This window comes from Schistocerca gregaria, chromosome X, assembly GCF_023897955.1.
Source record: "Schistocerca gregaria isolate iqSchGreg1 chromosome X, iqSchGreg1.2, whole genome shotgun sequence".
Lineage (NCBI taxonomy): Eukaryota > Metazoa > Arthropoda > Insecta > Orthoptera > Acrididae > Schistocerca > Schistocerca gregaria.
The window spans coordinates 640,468,446-640,486,074 of NC_064931.1; the positions used below are offsets into that span (position 1 = coordinate 640,468,446).

Sequence of the window (17,629 nt, forward strand, 5' to 3'; positions counted from 1 at the left end):
TTTCCCAGATGGATGCATCACATTCTCTCACGTCAATAATGTTACCTCTTTCAAACTCACTGATTTGATGGTATGGTTCATGCATACATCTGTGAGGTATCCTACATGCTTGCTCTAGTCACTCTGATCCATTATGTTTGGTTCATAGAGACAATAAGAGCTGTAGGCACGTCGTACCAGTAGGTGGCATTGCGCTGTGGTATTGATGTTGACCGAGACTCCATGGGCCAACGTGGTTCAAGTGCTAATCATTTCTACAGAATGTACTAATGTACATGTCCAGTGAATTTGAATGTTCTATCTCTAGTCGTTCAAGGCATTCTTTTTTTTTTTCTGAACATGTGTATGTGTATGTATGTATGTTCCACATCTTCTCTTAAACCACTGTTTCAGTTTCAACCAACTTTGGTACACATATCATACTGTCTGCAAAGAATCACTGTGGTGGTAAGAACCATCTAACTATCAAAGAGGTGGGAGTGAAAAAAAGTGTAGCTCACAACACACAAATAGGCAGACTGTATTTGTCAAGTATTTGAGAATGAGAGCACTTAGTGATTTGCAGACAACTTTACACATAATTTCAAACCCTTACTAGATGTTTTCTTTTCCACACCTCCCACAAAATGACAAAATGGAAAAGTTTATTGCTTACCACATTTTCGCTATTCAAGCAGTAAAACTTCAGCATCAGACATTATGTTTTATATATATATATATATATTTTTTTTTTTTTTTTTTTTGTACTACTTCTATTTACAACACATTTTGCAGACGGTATTCACATATGCCGCTGAATGTAGCTGCAATGTACACCGAGGTGACAAAAGTCATGGGATATTGATATGCACATATACAGATGGTGGCAGCATTGCATACACAAGATATAAAAGGGGATCTTGGCAGCGTTCAATGTCTCTGTCAACGAAACTTTCAAGTCCACCAACATTTGGTACTCCAGAACCACCACGAACAATGGCTACAGTGAACCATCCGTTACCATGACCAAACGAATCATTAATATCTAAGACTGCATAAAATTACCACAGAAATCAATGTGGGACATATGACAAACATGGGTAGAGCTGTCATTTGTATTCAGGTGATTCATGTGAAGAGGTTTCTGACATGATTATGGCTGCATGACGGGAATTAACAGACTCTGAACATGGAATGGTAGTTGGAGCTACACACATGGGACATTCCAGTTTGGAAATCATTAGGGAATTCAGTATTACAAGATCCACAATGTCCGGAGTGTGCTCAGAACATTACATTTCAGGAGGTGCACAGAGGAAGAAAGAGCAGATGGACAGAGGTGGGAAGGGGAGTGTGAGGTGATGTACATAAAGAGTGGCAAGGAATAAGTGCATACCCAGCAACATTGGGTTCCCAGCTAGCACTGAACACAAAGAAAAGGAACACCATGTATTTGCTTGAAGAGGGATAATAACAGTGTCAAATTAAACATGGATGGTAATTTACTAAGCTTTTCTTAATGTAGATTTGTCCAATAGAGGGACCTGTAGGACAAATATATGTACAGTTGAAAAAGTTAATAACAAAATAAAATACTGCAGGTTGGACAAAGCCATGGGCCTAAAAGTATGTTCATTTAGTCAATTCCATAAATCTCTAATGTACATTAACATTGTCTTATAATACGGTTTGTAAGGTAACAAGGGATAATATGGAGCTGTTCCAAGTAGTCAGTAATTTAAATTTAATACACAGCAGCAGAAGTATGTTGGGCTGGTGTACTTCAATCAAAATGTTTCACAGTAGAATTAAGTTATAAAGATGTTTAGAACAACTGTGAAGTAAGTCATTATTTTATTATGGAGAAGCCTTTCAGTTTCAATCTTTGTCATGCCAGACAAGTATTTGTATGTCTCATATTTCATGCAAAGATGTCATTAAATGAAGGGAGAGGGTGTTATTTCTAATTTTGTAAATCTGATAGCATGTCATAAATTAGTTCTGATTTAAATTTTCTGAGCTTAAGAATAAAATTATGAATTAAATGCAGAGTGAAAATAGTGTAATGCAAAATGGACATGAAAATACTTATTTTGTATTTTGATGAGAATCATAGTTCCATTGCATAGCGTGTTTTTTTTCAATGAATTATAAAATTATGTCGTGATAACTGTGGGTAAAATTATATAATGTATTTAGGTTTAAGTATTTAAATCTTATAAAAAATTGTAAATGAATTGTGGCCATGTGTGGCCATGTAGTGTCACGTGACCCGACTCAGGACATGGGATATGAGTGGGAATATGAGGTCTTTGGCCATTTGGCCATTGTCTGTTGTGGTGGTAAGTTCGGAGCGGCAAAGTGCCACGAGTGTAAGCATGGACACCAGTGTATGCGAATAAACTGTGAAGGAACAACGTGAACGTGTGTAGGTGCAAGACAATAAGCCATGTGTGCGAATTGCACAGATTATTATTTATCCAGATCAGATTTATTCATGAACTTTAATATGCATGACCACAAAGTTAGAAGTGGTTTTTTTTTTTCAATAAATAAGTTTCTACCTGATCTTGTAAAGTGTACCTCATTTTGTGCAAGGCTGTGGTATAGACAATTGTGTATTCAGTTCACTGCTGTTTAAAGACTAGCCAATATATGACTCAGTATTAGGAGTGCAAATACGACCGTCCACTACCAACTCCCTTTGCAGATGAGCCACGTGAAAAATAGGTAGTGAATGAGCCTGAGTACAGTTGCAAGTTCTCAAACACAGTCATCCAAGGGAAATTATTTTATTTTTGATGATGAATAACTAAACTACCCTTAGTTTTGAATCTTCTTCTTTCTTCTTTTACTTTTCATATATCTCTACAGATTTAGCATCATTATATATTGGTTTTGGCAGTTTCAGATGAGTCTGGCAGCCAGATGCTATTCTTGATGCCATCATTCTACCTAGGAATGAATCTGTATACCCCATATGTCTGTGACCAGTGTAAATCTTATGTTCATGTGTAATCACTTTTTGAGTGTTAGTGTAGTGTGTATTTGTGATGGGATGCAGGCACCAGCCTAGTACTTACCTAATTCAGTGTGGTAAATTGTCTAAAAGCCATTTCTGGCTGACCAGACCATCAGCCATCATTGTTAATCCACAATGTGGGTTCAATCTGGGGCTGCAATTTCATTGACATGTTCTGGAAGAAGGCACATCAGTGCTTTTGGCTGTCTGGGTAGGTTGTAACAAAAAAATTTGGATACCTTTCCCAGTTAGGATTCTAAACCAGTGTGAATTTCTTGTACTACAGATGACTGTTCTCCTGATAATGTGAATGAACTTGGTACCTCTACCCATACAATTATAGAGACTGTGATTTGGAAATGGAGCTGATAGTAGACATTTACTTCCAAAGTACCTACCTTATACACACCTGTGCACTTGCTCTCGACTTGGGGGTAAGCTGTCTTGCAGCCTGGTGGGTGGATGACATTTTCACTGCCAGTATTTGGCCTGCAAAGGGTGGAGATGTGGTACCATAAAGTTTCTTATCGCCAGTCTTTGCACCAATCTACTGGGTTACATTTCACACCTCTCTGCAATATCATCAAGTGAGGACATATGACCTTATGATGGTTATCTGTCTGTTACATGGGGACAATAATCTCACCAGGCTCCCTTGGTGCTATTCAAGAGGAGTAAGCTATGTGCTGGCACCATGTATGACCCTCTTCCTTATTTCATCATCATCCAACATGAGCATGACACTGAACTCCACACTCACTCCACACTTAACAGATATACTTACATACACAGCTCTCATACTTCATACCAGAAAGATGCCTCCTGGTGCAGAGGATAGGGAAGACTTTTCCAGTTAGATGGCTGAACCTGTCCTTTGGGGTCTCACAACCATCCATGCCATATGACTTTACTTTACTTTTTTACCTCCGAAGTGACCTATTCATTTAACTCTATACCTTAAAGTATTACATCTATAAACTCAAAAACAGGTGCAGCTTTATTATCTTTTATACACAATATGACACTGAATTTTCTAATTTCTAAGTTATGACAAAGAGATTGTAAATTATAAAGTTCTCTTGTAGATTTCATATTTAATTCCTAGATATATTTGATCATGTTAGTGTAGTTGCTGAATTGTGTAATTCTGCATGTAATTTGTCAAAAAAATGGTCATTGAAGTAATGTTATATGAAGCCATGGATTGATACATTCAGAAGTTGATTGGTTTATCTTCGTCTTATCACCATGTTCATCTTTCCTTTATTGTCTTTGGTATCAGTAATGTAGTTAAAATGAATTTACAGCCCAAAACCTAGGTTGTGCAATAAAAATAATAAAATTTGTGAAACAAGGCAAAAAACTATTTTTGTTTAGTTAATTTCATGAACTAGTTCAGAAAACAAAGAAGATTTAAAAGAAGACCTCAGTATGATGATCTTAAACTTTACTACACACACTATTAAAATTTTTAATTTGTGTCTTTCATTTTCACTGGAATGCAGTCTTGAAGAATTAGATTTATTGGAACCTTTTGAATGAACTGGAATCAAGCTCAGCATTACATAAAATTAACACATGCTGCCTAGTAAAAAAAGTGAAGTACCCACAAGGGGATGAGGAAATGGAATGAAACTTCATAGGTTGAGAGGGTATGTGATGTTGTTTCAGTGATTATGAAATTTAGTCAAATTTGCAAGGAACGTGGCATTATGAACTCACTTATCAGTATGATGTTGTAGCCCCTCTGACCTGGATGCTTGCGTAGATTTGGCTGGAAAGTTTCTCATAAAGCCATTGTGTCCTCTCCTGAGGCAAGCTTGCCCAACTGTTTTAACTGATCCTTGTTGACGTTGATACTGGCTCTGGGATGGAGCTCATGTCTGAACTGATCCCACATACTGTATGGGGGCAGATATAAGGGCCTTTCTGGCCATTGGAGTACCTCACCATAGCACAGATTGTTCATAGGGACATGTGGCATATGTGGATGAGCATTGTTCTGTTGAAATATGGCATCATGTTATTGTTGCATCAGAGGTAACACAAGATGAAGCAAGATGTCCTATGGCTCCATACACCTTGATGTCAGAAGTAACATTGCTGTGCCTCTCCAAAATAATGGAAGAATGGGGCCTCTCTCCAGGCTGCCACCACACTCTACTGTAATGGTCATTTGGTATAGTACAGAATCACGATTCATTGCTGAACATGGAGAAACACCATTCATCAGTAGCCCATGCTTTCTGGTCATAGCACCACTCCAAGCACAGCCATTAGGATGGTAATTCCCCTGTCTGTGTGCTGCTAGTCTCCAAGCAATCATGCAGTGTTGCAGAGAGTGTGTTCCTTGTTCTCAGAAGGGGAGGTGCAGATGTGAAGGGACCATGACATGCTTGGTGCAGTCTGACACTTGGTCAATGTCACATTTGAGTGACCGAAAAATCTGGATACAGTACCATTTGACCATCCAGTTAAATGGTAACCCATGACAAGGCTCATTTTAAAGTTTGTCAGTTACTGACAACAATGTCTCACATGAGTTTGTGGCATCTTAATGCCACTCACAGTGATACTGAACATCTGATGCTCTTCATGTTCCTTTTATACCCTACCAGACCTGCTAACAAACACAGACAATACTACTACATTTGCTAGCCATCCTACCCATCACAGAGGATTCCAATTCAAATCATTTACATACCCACCAATGTGTGTGTGTGTGTGTGTGTGTGTGTGTGTGTGTGTGTGTGTGTGTGTGTGTGTGTGTGTGTGTGTGAAGTTCCGCTGACATCTGGCCATATCTTCTGGGTACTTCTCTTTTTTTGTCAGACACTGCAATCAGCTATATTTTGATAGTGGTTAATTACAATGATCTCAGTGACATGTTGTTGTCCAATTGCTACCCGCCATTACTGGTTTGCAGCCAGTAATGGCTTCAGCACACAAGAGAGGGGAAATCCTGCTCCCTTGTATTCATGGTTAGCCTACATATACATTGTGAGAGAGAAGTAATACTTACTTCCTCACAAGTTCAAACTCCTTTACAACCAGACTGTAAAATTGTCCCATTTTTTTGTTATGAAAATGCACTATACACAAAAAATAAAACATTCCAATAATAAAGCCAGTTTTGTACATTATTAAACATGAGCAGTGTATATGGGTTTGAGTTACTGAAAAATAGTTGTGGCAGGAATGATGACAAACTAAAGTAATTTGCAAGCAAATACAATGATTATTTCATCACAATGACAGCAAATATTTTGAACACAGTAAACAAACAGAAATATTTCCCTTAGATTTTCTTTGGCAGACACTGTGAGCAACACCAGTTTCAAAATTACAACCCCTAAGGAAACCATAACATTAATCAGGTCACTAATTTCTAAAACTCCACAACAAAATTAAATTAAATTAAACATGAAACTTCCTGGCAGATTAAAACTGTGTGCCCGACCGAGACTCGAACTTGGGACCCTTGCCTTTCGCGGGCAAGTGCTCCACCAACTGAGCCACTGAAGCACGACTCACGGCCGGTACTCACAGCTTTACTTCTGCCAGTATCCGTCTCCTACCTTCCAAACTTTACAGAAGCTCTTCTGCGAAACATGCACAACTAGCACTCCTGAAAGAAAGGATACTGTGGAGACATGGCTTAGCCACAGCCTGGGGGATGTTTCCAGAATGAGATTTTCACTCTGCAGCGGAGTGTGCGCTGATATGAAACTTCCTGGCAGATTAAAACTGTGTGCCCGACCGAGACTCGTACTCGGGACCCTTACCTTTCGCGGGCAAGTGCTCCACCAACTGAGCTACCGAAGCATGACTCACGGCCGGTACTCACAGCTTTACTTCTGCCAGTATCCGTCTCCTACCTTCCAAACTTTACAGAAGCTCTTCTGCGAAACATGCACAACTAGCACTCCTGAAAAAAAGGATACTGTGGAGACATGGCTTAGCCACAGCCTGGGGGATGTTTCCAGAATGAGATTTTCACTCTGCAGCGGAGAGTGCGCTGTTATGAAACTTCCTGTCAGATTAAAACTATATGCCCGACCGAGACTCGAACTCGGGACCCTTGCCTTTCGCGGGGAAGTGCTCCACCAACTGAGCCACCGAAGCATGACTCACGGCCGGTACTCACAGCTTTACTTCTGCCAGTATCCATCTCCTATCTTCCAAATTTTACAGAAGCTCTTCTGCGAAACATGCACAACTAGCACTCCTGAAAGAAAGGATACTGTAGAGACATGGCTTAGCCACAGCCTGGGGGATGTTTCCAGAATGAGAATTTCATTCTGCAGCGGAGTGTGCGCTGATATGAAACTTCCTGGCAGATTAAAACTATGTGCCCAACTGAGACTCGAACTCGGGACCCTTGCCTTTCGCGGGCAAGTGCTCCACCAACTTAGCCACCGAAGCACGACTCACGGCCGGTACTCACAGCTTTACTTCTGCCAGTATCCGTCTCCTACCTTCCAAACTTTACAGAAGCTCTTCTGTGAAACATGCACAACTAGCACTCCTGAAAGAAAGGATACTGTGGAGACATGGCTTAGCCACAGCCTGGGGGATGTTTCCAGAATGAGAATTTCACTCTGCAGCGGAGTGTGCGCTGATATGAAACTTCCTGGCAGATTAAAACTGTGTGCCCGACCGAGACTTGAACTCGGGACCCTTGCCTTTTGCGGGCAAGTGCTCCACCAACTGAGCCACCGAAGCACGACTCACGGCCGGTACTCACAGCTTTACTTCTGCCAGTATCCGTCTCCTACCTTCCAAACTTTACAGAAGCTCTTCTGCGAAACATGCACAACTAGCACTCCTGAAAGAAAGGATACTGTGGAGACATGGCTTAGCCACAGCCTGGGGGATGTTTCCAGAATTCTGTAAATTAAACATGTTCGAGCTTTAGCAAATGTTATATTGTGAAATGATTTTCCAGAATTGTATTACTTCTATGTGGTGGAAATATTGATACTACCATTTTGGGCCGCTGTCTGGAAAGAGGTCTTGCAGCAGATGGCAGACTAGTGAAATTCTCTGTAACGGTTACTGATCGTCCAGGAGGGATTGCAGAGCTGTGCCGCATAATGGCCAACCTTGGTGTATCCATAAAAGACATAATACATGAAAGAGCATGGATAAAGTCTGACATATTTAGTGTTGTGGTAAGTAAAATATTCAGGTACTATTATGCAATAATAAATCAGTACATTACTTTAATATTTACTAACTGCAGGCATTCCAGAATTTGTAGCAGTCATAATAGGAAAGGAAAACATCTAGTTCAAGAACAGAAAATGTGTATCTATGTAATGTATAGATATGAGCAATGGACCTACAATAGAACTAGAATAACTGTTATCAGTTGCAGGCAGAATGTTAGCTGTTCTTGTTCCAAATCAGATATCATCTTATCACTAACAAAATTTGGTTTCCAACAATTTTACATTTGGAGCATAGTTTATAACATAAAATTAACACAAAAGGAAGGAAAGAAAAATAAGAATTTAATATGCTATTGACAATAAGGTAACTACATGTGAACCATAGGTCAGACTGGATAAGAATGAGAAATGAAATTGGCCCATTCTGGCACTCACGTTTATCAGTTTAGAGAAATTTAGGAAAACCTAAATCTGTGTGGTTGGATTTGGATGGACATGGATTTGCAACCTACTCATCCAAAATGTCAGCACAGTGCCTCAGTGAGATGGTTAGTTATTGTCATGTTAGATAGATCATAATTTTGATCTCCTGTTATGATTTTCTTGTTGTATTTATTTTATCTGCTTCATTTTCTATAGATACATGGGCAAATAAATCACAAGGCTGTACAATATCTCATACTTTTGCAATGTATCTTTCATTTCTACATAAAATAGTTCCATTTATAAAGATTAAGGGTTAACAATAACATTAAAATTAAATATTTTACAATGTGTTACATCATAATTGACACTGATTATACATTATTATGAAATTCCTGCGAGGAACAGAGTTTTTTTTCAAAAAGGTACTGTTTTGGATGTTTTTTAAACTTGTTTAGGTCAGTAGTGATGGATTTGATCTTGGCTGGATAGGGATTATACACCTTTGTACTAGAGTAGTTAACCCCAATCTGGACTCAGCTCATGCTTTTCCCAGTACAGATCGTACTGATTTCTAAAGTTATGGTTAAGGTTTAATTTCTAGGATGTGAAACATGGATGATAAATAGTTTGGACAAGAAGAGAATAGAGGCTTTTGAAATGTGGTGCTACAGAATAATGCGGAAGGTTAGATGGGTAGATCACGTAACTAATGAGGAGGTACTGAATAGGATTGGGGAGAAGAGAAGTTTGTGGCACAACTTGACTAGAAGACGGGATCGGTTGGTAGGACATGTTCTGAGGCATCAAGGGATCACCAGTTTAGTATTGGAGGGCAGCGTGGAGGGTAAAAATCGTAGAGGGAGACCAAGAGATGAATACACTAAGCAGATTCGGAAGGATGTAAGTTGTAGTAGGTACTGGGAGATGAAGAAGCTTGCACAGGATAGAGTAGCATGGAGAGCTGCACCAAACCAGTCTCAGGGCTGAAGACCACAACAACAACATAGTTAAAAAATAGATTGTTCAATCTGAACAAGCCAAAATTCTTGACAATAAAAGACAAGAGAGATAATGTACTGAGAAATCACGATGACGATGCCTAGCTGTTTGAATATGCTGCAACATTAACTACTCAAGTTTAACCATATGAATCAAAACCTAGCATATTCGGATGATGTTTGTGGGTTGTATCCTGTCTAGAAGATTGAAAGAGCTGTAATTAGGATTTGGCAGAACAGAAAAGGAGGCAGAACAGTTGGTGCTTCAAGTAAATGATACCAAAATGCAGCATCTCTTTGCTGCTGTTAAAGAGAGGTGCATGGAGCCAACTAGGAGAGATGTGAGGAATTTCAGTACTTGAGATAGCTTTTAACCAATGATAACAATGTAATTGAAGAAATTGCAGTAAAGTTTTGGAACATATAGAGCATTTGAAATTACAAATTACCTCAAAGAAAAAGATTTCTTGACAAATAATCAATGTAGATTCAGAAAATATTATTCTTCTGAAACACTACTAGCTCTTTATTCCTATGAACTAATGAGTGCTATGAAGAGGGGATGTCAAATTGACCCCATATATTTAGATTTCCAAAAGGCTTTTGACTCCATTCCTCAGAAGTGACCTCTAACCAAACTGCACCCTTATGGAGTGTCATCTCAGTTGTGCAACTGGGTTCATGATGTTCTGATGGAAAAGTCACAGTTCATAGTAATTGATGGAAAGTCGTTGAGTAAAACAGAAGAAATATCTGCTATTCACCAAGGAAGTGTTTTAGGTCCTCTGCTGTTCCTGGTCTTTATAAATGATTGGTGAGACAATCTGAGCAGCCCTCTTGGATTATTTACGCATTATATTGTCATTATCATCTTGTAAAATCATCAGATGATGACAAAAAATTTCAAAATGATTTAGACAAGATACCTATATGGTACAAAAAGTGGAAACTGGATCTAAATAAGTGTGAGTTCATCCTCATGGGTAGTGAAAGGAATCTACTAAATTTTGATCACACCATATATCACACAAATCTAAAGACTGTGAATTCAACTAAATACTTAGGGATTATAATTATGAATTACATAACTTTGAATGATCACATAGATAATATTGTGGGGAAAGTGAACCAAAGACTGTGATATATTTGCAGAACACCTAGAAAATTCAAGTCTGCTAAAGAGACTGCGTAAACTATGCTTGTCCATCCTCTTGTGGAGTATCACTGTGTGGTGTGTGATCTGCATTGGATAGGACTGATGTAGGACACTGAAAAAGTTTAAAGAAGGGCAGCTTGTTATTTATATTATCACAAATATAGGGAGAGAGTGCCACAGATATGATATGCAAAATGGGATAGCAATCATTAAAACAATGGCTTCTTCATTGTTACAGGATCTTCTCATGAAGTTTCAATTACAACTTTATCCTTCAAATGCACCAACCTACATAGTGAGAAATGATCATCATAATAAAATAAAAAGATTTAAGTTTCCATTTTTCCTGCATGCTGTTAGGGAGTGGAATGGTAGAGAAATAACTTGAATGTGGTTTCATGAACCCTCTGCCAGGAACTTAATTGTGAATTGAAGAGTTATCACAGAGATGTATATGAATAAATACAAGCATTGCCATTGGAATCAGAGCTTACTGGGTCCTAATTAAGATTAATCAGTTACATAGCCTGAGCATAAAATTGAAGGTGACTGTCTACCAAATTGTTTTAAGGCCGGTGGTAGTGCATGGCTCAGAAACATGGACAATGACTGTGGCAGAAGAGGCATTCCTCAGAAGATGGGATAGGAAAATATTAAGAAAGAGTTTTGAAGGAGTGAGGCAGGGCAATGGAGAATACAGAAAAGAATGAACTGTAAGAATTATGTGGTTATAGCCTACTGATCTAGCTTTGGAAATCAAGGGGAACAGATTAAGAGGGCTGTGCCTTTTAGAGGCATTATTGAAGTAAGTGTTTACATCAATAGGCCTAAATATTACATCATATTTAACATAAATTACTATGACACGCTTTTCAATTCTGTTTCTGATATAGTATTGTACTGTGCTGCATCCATGCAATTTCATCATCTCATTTCTTCCCCTTCCATGCATGCATTAAAACATAATATATGGGCACTGTTTCGTGCATTGGTATCACTTATGTCATCAAACAGTTGCTCAAAGTTAGATCCATGACATTTTGATGAAATAAGAAGAATTTAATACTAATGATATCTTGAATTCAGTACAACTGCTGTTATCACTGAGATTTATTTCCTTCATCACATAATAAGAGCAGTTTTTTATTGGCAAGAGAGACCTGTTGTAGGTTTGATCTCCACAGGAGCATTACAAACTATAATATGACATATTGTAAAAGCACATGACAGTCTGTTTCGAAATCCAACTGTCATTCATGAAATAGATGTGAACTCCATAACCAATGGTTTATAACTGGGAATGATGGTCAGATAGCAATAGTAAAGCATCTTCATCAGTCAGGTTCAACTAAGAAGATGAAAGTATACATTCACATAAGCGTAAATGATGACTCAATTACATTATTTGGAAAGAATTTACTGGATGAAAAATAAGAAGCTTCCCGAAGAATAAATTTGACAATGCAAATGATATTCAACCTCTGATGATAGTAGGAGTGAGAAAGACAATCTTTCAAAACATTTGCTACTAAAGTCAGTTTATTTTTCTTAACAATACCTAATGTCACAATGACAAAAATTGACTGCCAAAAGCAGATCCATTAGACTTACTTAGTCAGACATAGAATTCTTCATCACAAGACATTAGTTTTGCCATATTGCCTATTACTGAGATAATGAAAGACATTATGTTAATGAAAAGCAGTTACACTTTAGATTTTCATGTTACATAAAACCAAACGACTAAAAATCTTATGCTGACTTTGAGGTAACCAGTCAAGGTGTATTTTCTGAAATTCTAAAGTTTGTGGTGGTAACACTCATTTATAAATGTGGAGACTAGGAAGTGACATTTAATGATAGACACAGCGCCTTCCTTCCTGTGTTCTCAGCATTTTTTGAAATGGAAGCTTACAACAAAATAATGAACCATTTTCCTGAGAATAAAATTTTAACAACAACTCAGTTTGCCTTCAATAATGGCTTATCTATTGAGAGAGCAGTACATGATCTCACAAATTCAATTGTGACAGGACTAGACAGGAAAACTTACCTTTTGGCATTTTTTGTGATCTTCTCTAGGCCTTTGATTGTGTGGATTATAAAATTATGCTTGGGGCTATTAAATTCTATGGCATTAAAGACATTCCCCTAGCATGGATGGCGCCTTCTTTTGACAATAAAAGCAGTGTGTTACATCAGCAAATAACAGGATGGAAATAAGAGTAAATTTGGAGTTGAGAAACATCAAATGTGGTTCCCCACAGGGTTTGGCACTTGTTCTTCTCCTGTTGTTCATGTTATTGACCTACATCAATAATTTGCATGGGACATTGTATTGTTTTCTCTTGACAAATGTATATCAATAGGGGCCCTGAATATCTCCAGGAGAATAATGGAACTGGCTTACAATGGATTCTCAGCAATCATGTTAACCCTGGATGTTAGAAAGTTTCATATCATGCAGTTACAAATTTAAGAATGAATTTCATGTACCAGAAGTAGATACCAATGAGCACATGCTTAATGAGGCTACATGTGTTGAGATTCTAGGCATCCTGATGAATAATAAACTGAGTTGGCATCAGCAGGCAGATAAGTTAACAAAAAAACTCAGTTCTGTCTGCTTAGCATGTAGAAATATTTCTAGTAGTGTAGACTTGCAGATGTAATAGCATAATTTTCTGGGGCCAATGCAACTGACATAAAAAAGCATTTATTCTACAGAAGCATGTATACTGTGTGATGTTGTTAACTGAACATCTTGCAATGACTTCTTCAGGGACATGGTGATTCTTACACTTATATGACACTACATATACCCCCCATTGGTATTTGTAGAGGATATCAAGAATGAATTCAAATGAACTGTGTAATTCACAACAAAATTACTGGAAGGAAAATAATACCAATTAGACTATATACCCCTATCCAGGGTTTAGAATGGGGTCTATAACGGATTACCAGTAGACACCTGTGTGTGTGTGTGTGTGGGGGGGGGGGGGGGGGGTGGAAAGAATGCAGAGATTCAAAAATAAAGTGGAAGGCTACCTTATTAGCAACTATTTTCCAGTTTATCAGAATATTTGCACTCAGGATTAAAAATTCTGCAAAATTCTAATGTATATATTAAGAAGTTATTGACATTGATAGTGTATACACAGTGATAGTGGTATGTATGAAGTTAGGTAAATGCTTTGTTCAAAGTGTCATATAAAAGCAGCAGCAGCTAAAAGTATTAAAATACAAGGAGCAGCAGTGATCTTTATCAAAGTAACAATTTCTAATATACATAAACATAAATCCAGCAATCTAGAAGTAATTTACATAATTATCAATGTGAGTAGATTAAAATTAATTATAATTTGATGCTAGTACAGATCTGCTTTATATCACTTGCACAGACTGTTTCTGCCTGTTAATGTATAACTTGCCTCATTCCACATCCCTGCAAGCTTTCTTTCAATATGGGGTTTATGGAACATGGTTTTGTTGAAATGAATGAATAAATTTTAAGAAATGCTTAAAGAAGCTCTGCTTTCAGGTGAAAGTTGTATGTGAAACCAGAGATATGCAACATGCCAGCCAGCTAAGGGAAACATTGTACAAGAATTATGAGAAGGTGGTGTTTGGTGATATACCTACAGCTGGACTTCCAGAGCCATAGGAGTGTACATCAAGTGATATAAAAAAAAAGAAACTGCTAAATTGTTTTTGTTTTGAGTATTGCTTTCAGAGTACTGTTATATTTCTTAATTACTGCAAGAGTTTCTTTTTGCACCTACACTATTTAACAAGTAGTCTTAACCCTGGCAGGAAACATAATCACAAAATTAAACTGAAAGTAAAAATAATTTTGATGTGTAACCGGAGTCACAACAACAATATTCTTCAGTTTGTTGCATGAATGTCTAGACAGATTTACCTAAAGTTCACGCTTTTGAAACTAAATGAAATAAAAAAACATATTTATGAAATACCAGCATGTGCCTGGAAACAAATTGTATCCAAGAATTGTTGATCATGTGAAATAAATTCCTTCATCCATATCTTAATATTAAGTGTTATGTGAATTCTATTATTATTAATAGTGTCATATATATGTGTGAGAGCTACTGATCCAGCAGTGTCAATAAAGACTTGTGTTTTATGAGGATTTGGAGATATTTTCTACTTTTTCTTATGTGCACTAGCAAACATGGCACAATTTTATGAAATTAAGAAGGCAAAGGGTAACAATATAAAACAATTAACTGAATTCATTTAATTTAACTTCTGTAACTACTGATTATGTCCAGTAATGAAATGAAGCCCCAGCAGCATTCTTTCTCTTTTAATTGTAATTACCAGATTTGGTCCACAATAACTAGCTGCAGATACCAATATTCACATGCTCTGCAGAGTATGGCATTAGCAACCTATTTTTATCTGCTGTACTGAGTGAGAAAACTTTCTAGTACTGACCATGATAACCTTTAATGTGTTACCTCCTGAAGTACAATCCTTGTAACTGGTAAAGACTAGCAAAAAGTTCAGAATACAATGTTCTAAGATTGTGACCTCTGTATTTAATTAATTAATATTTACATTGATGTCACGGAATAGATGTGCAGAATGGCTAGATGTATAGCTAAACAAGATAGTGCTGTCATTACTAGTGCAAACATTTTTTAAAAAATTTAAGTAGGTACTGCACTGAACTGAATCAACTATTAAAGCCTATTTTCCAGTCAATGAGCTATGTATTAATCTTATATATTTCAGTAATTTATTGCTATTTAATTGTACAGGTGCTCCAAATTGAATGTATCCTGAAATGTAAGACTGGTGTAATCATCTCATTAACGACAAGTGAATGATTGTGAGTTAGTGATAAATAATAATAGTGATATTAGAACCAATCACATTAATTGTCTGTCTCATTTTTGGCACAGGAGGTGTGTTCTATAGATTTCCAGGATAAACATTGTATCTTAACTAAGGTAAGGTAACGACTGGTTGAATTTAAAAATCAGTTTTGATGCAAAACCCCACAATCTTTCCATCTGTCTGAGTTTGCTATGATCAAAAGCACCATCTTTTGTGATGGTACTCTGATGCAAACCACGCTCTGGCCCTGTATGTGATGATGGGTTTGTTGTCTCTGGACTTACCCCATAAAAGAATGTAATATTACACTGAAGTGCCAAAGATACTGGTATAGGCATGCATATTCATATACAGAGGTATGTATACAGGCAGAACACGGCAATGCGGTCAGCAATGTCTATATAAGACAACAAGTGTCTGGCACAGTTGTTAGATTGGTAAATGCTGCTACAATAGCAGGTTATCAAGATTTAACTGAGTTTGAACATGGTGTTATAGACGGCACACGAGCAATGGGACTCAACATCTCCAAGTTAGCAATGAACTGGGGATTTTCCCGTACAACAATTTCATTATTGTAATGTGAATGTCAAGAATCCGGTAATACATCAAATCTCTGATGTCATTGTAGCTGGAAAAAGATGACCAATGATGACTGAAGAGAATTATTCAATGTGACAGAAGTGCAACCCTTGTGTTACTTGCTGCAGATTTCAATCCTGGGCCACCAACAAGTGTCAGCATGTGAACCATTCATCAAAACATCATTGATATAGGCTTTTGGAGACAAAGGCTCACTTGTGTACCCTTGATGACTGCATGACACAAAGCTTTACACCTTGCCTGGTGCCATCAACACCAACATTGGACTGTTGATGACTGGAAACATGTTGCCTGGTCAGAGGAGTCTCGTTTCAAATTGTATCAAGTGTATGGATGTGTACGGGTATGGAGACATCCTCATGAATGCATGGACCCTGCATGTCAGCAGGGGACTGTTCAATTGGGTGGAAGCTCTGTGGTGTGGGGCATGTACATTTGTAGTGATAAGGGATCCCTGTTATATCCAGATACAAATCTGACAGGTGACATGTACGTAAGCATCCTGTCTGATGCCCTGCATCCATTCATATCCATTGTGTATTCCATCAGACTTGGGCAATTTCAGCATGACAATGTGGCACAGCACACATCCAGAATTGCTACAGTAAACCTTTTTTGAGTGTAAACACTGATGGTCACCAAACTCCCAAGACATGAACATTATTGTGCATATCTGGGATGCCTTGCAATGTGCTGTTCAGAAGAGATCTACAGCCCCTCATACTCTTACGAATTTATAGACAGCCCTGCAGGATTCATAGTGTCAGTTCCCTCCAGCATTACTTCAGACGTTAGTCAAGTCTATGCCATGTTGTGTTGTGGCACTTCTGCATGCTTGCGGGGAATCTACATGATATTAAGCAGGTGTACCAGTTTCTTTGGCTCTTCAGAGTGTTATAGTCATTCATTATATGTACTTTTCTAATTGTCTCATCAATCTATATTTTCCATTACATGTCATCATTAAGTTCTACCCCTAGGAATTTTACATGCCTGAAGTATTTAATTTCTCCACTCCATTGATGAAACGTGTTGTTTTTTGTTCTTAGTTGGTGAAATTGTACTAGGTGACGATGTTGGTGGAACAACAGTAGATGATTTTTGGTAAAATTCCGTTATATATGCCACTAGAAATCCACATTTCTAGTCTCAGTAATTATCCATTGAACTATTTAGTCCCACAGAGGGAGGTTGCCAAGCACTAGTACACAGTACATGGTAACTAGGGTGCAGATGATGACATTCATCATCTACAGAGAGTAACAAAAGTCCCATGCCACCAAATGTGTCGCAACCATTAAAGAGTGTGTCATAAATGTGGGAGGGAAGAAAGTAAGAGAAAAAGAAATGGATGGACAAGAGAGGGTGGCTAGATAGAGGAAACAATAACAAAGCTCCGACA

At 37.8% G+C, this 17,629-nt stretch overlaps 1 protein-coding gene across 2 annotated transcripts in view; it reads left to right on the forward strand.

Moving 5' to 3' along the window:
• LOC126298221 (L-threonine ammonia-lyase) overlaps positions 1-14,908 on the forward strand; it is a 209,988-nt gene extending 195,080 nt beyond the window's left edge. For both annotated transcript variants that reach the window (XM_049989526.1, XM_049989527.1), the window contains 2 exons: positions 7,950-8,175; positions 14,300-14,908. In XM_049989526.1, coding sequence (XP_049845483.1) covers positions 7,950-8,175; positions 14,300-14,422 — 349 coding nt within the window. In that variant the 3' untranslated portion in view covers positions 14,423-14,908. The remainder of the gene's footprint in view (positions 1-7,949; positions 8,176-14,299) is intronic.
• The last annotated feature ends 2,721 nt before the right edge of the window (positions 14,909-17,629 follow it).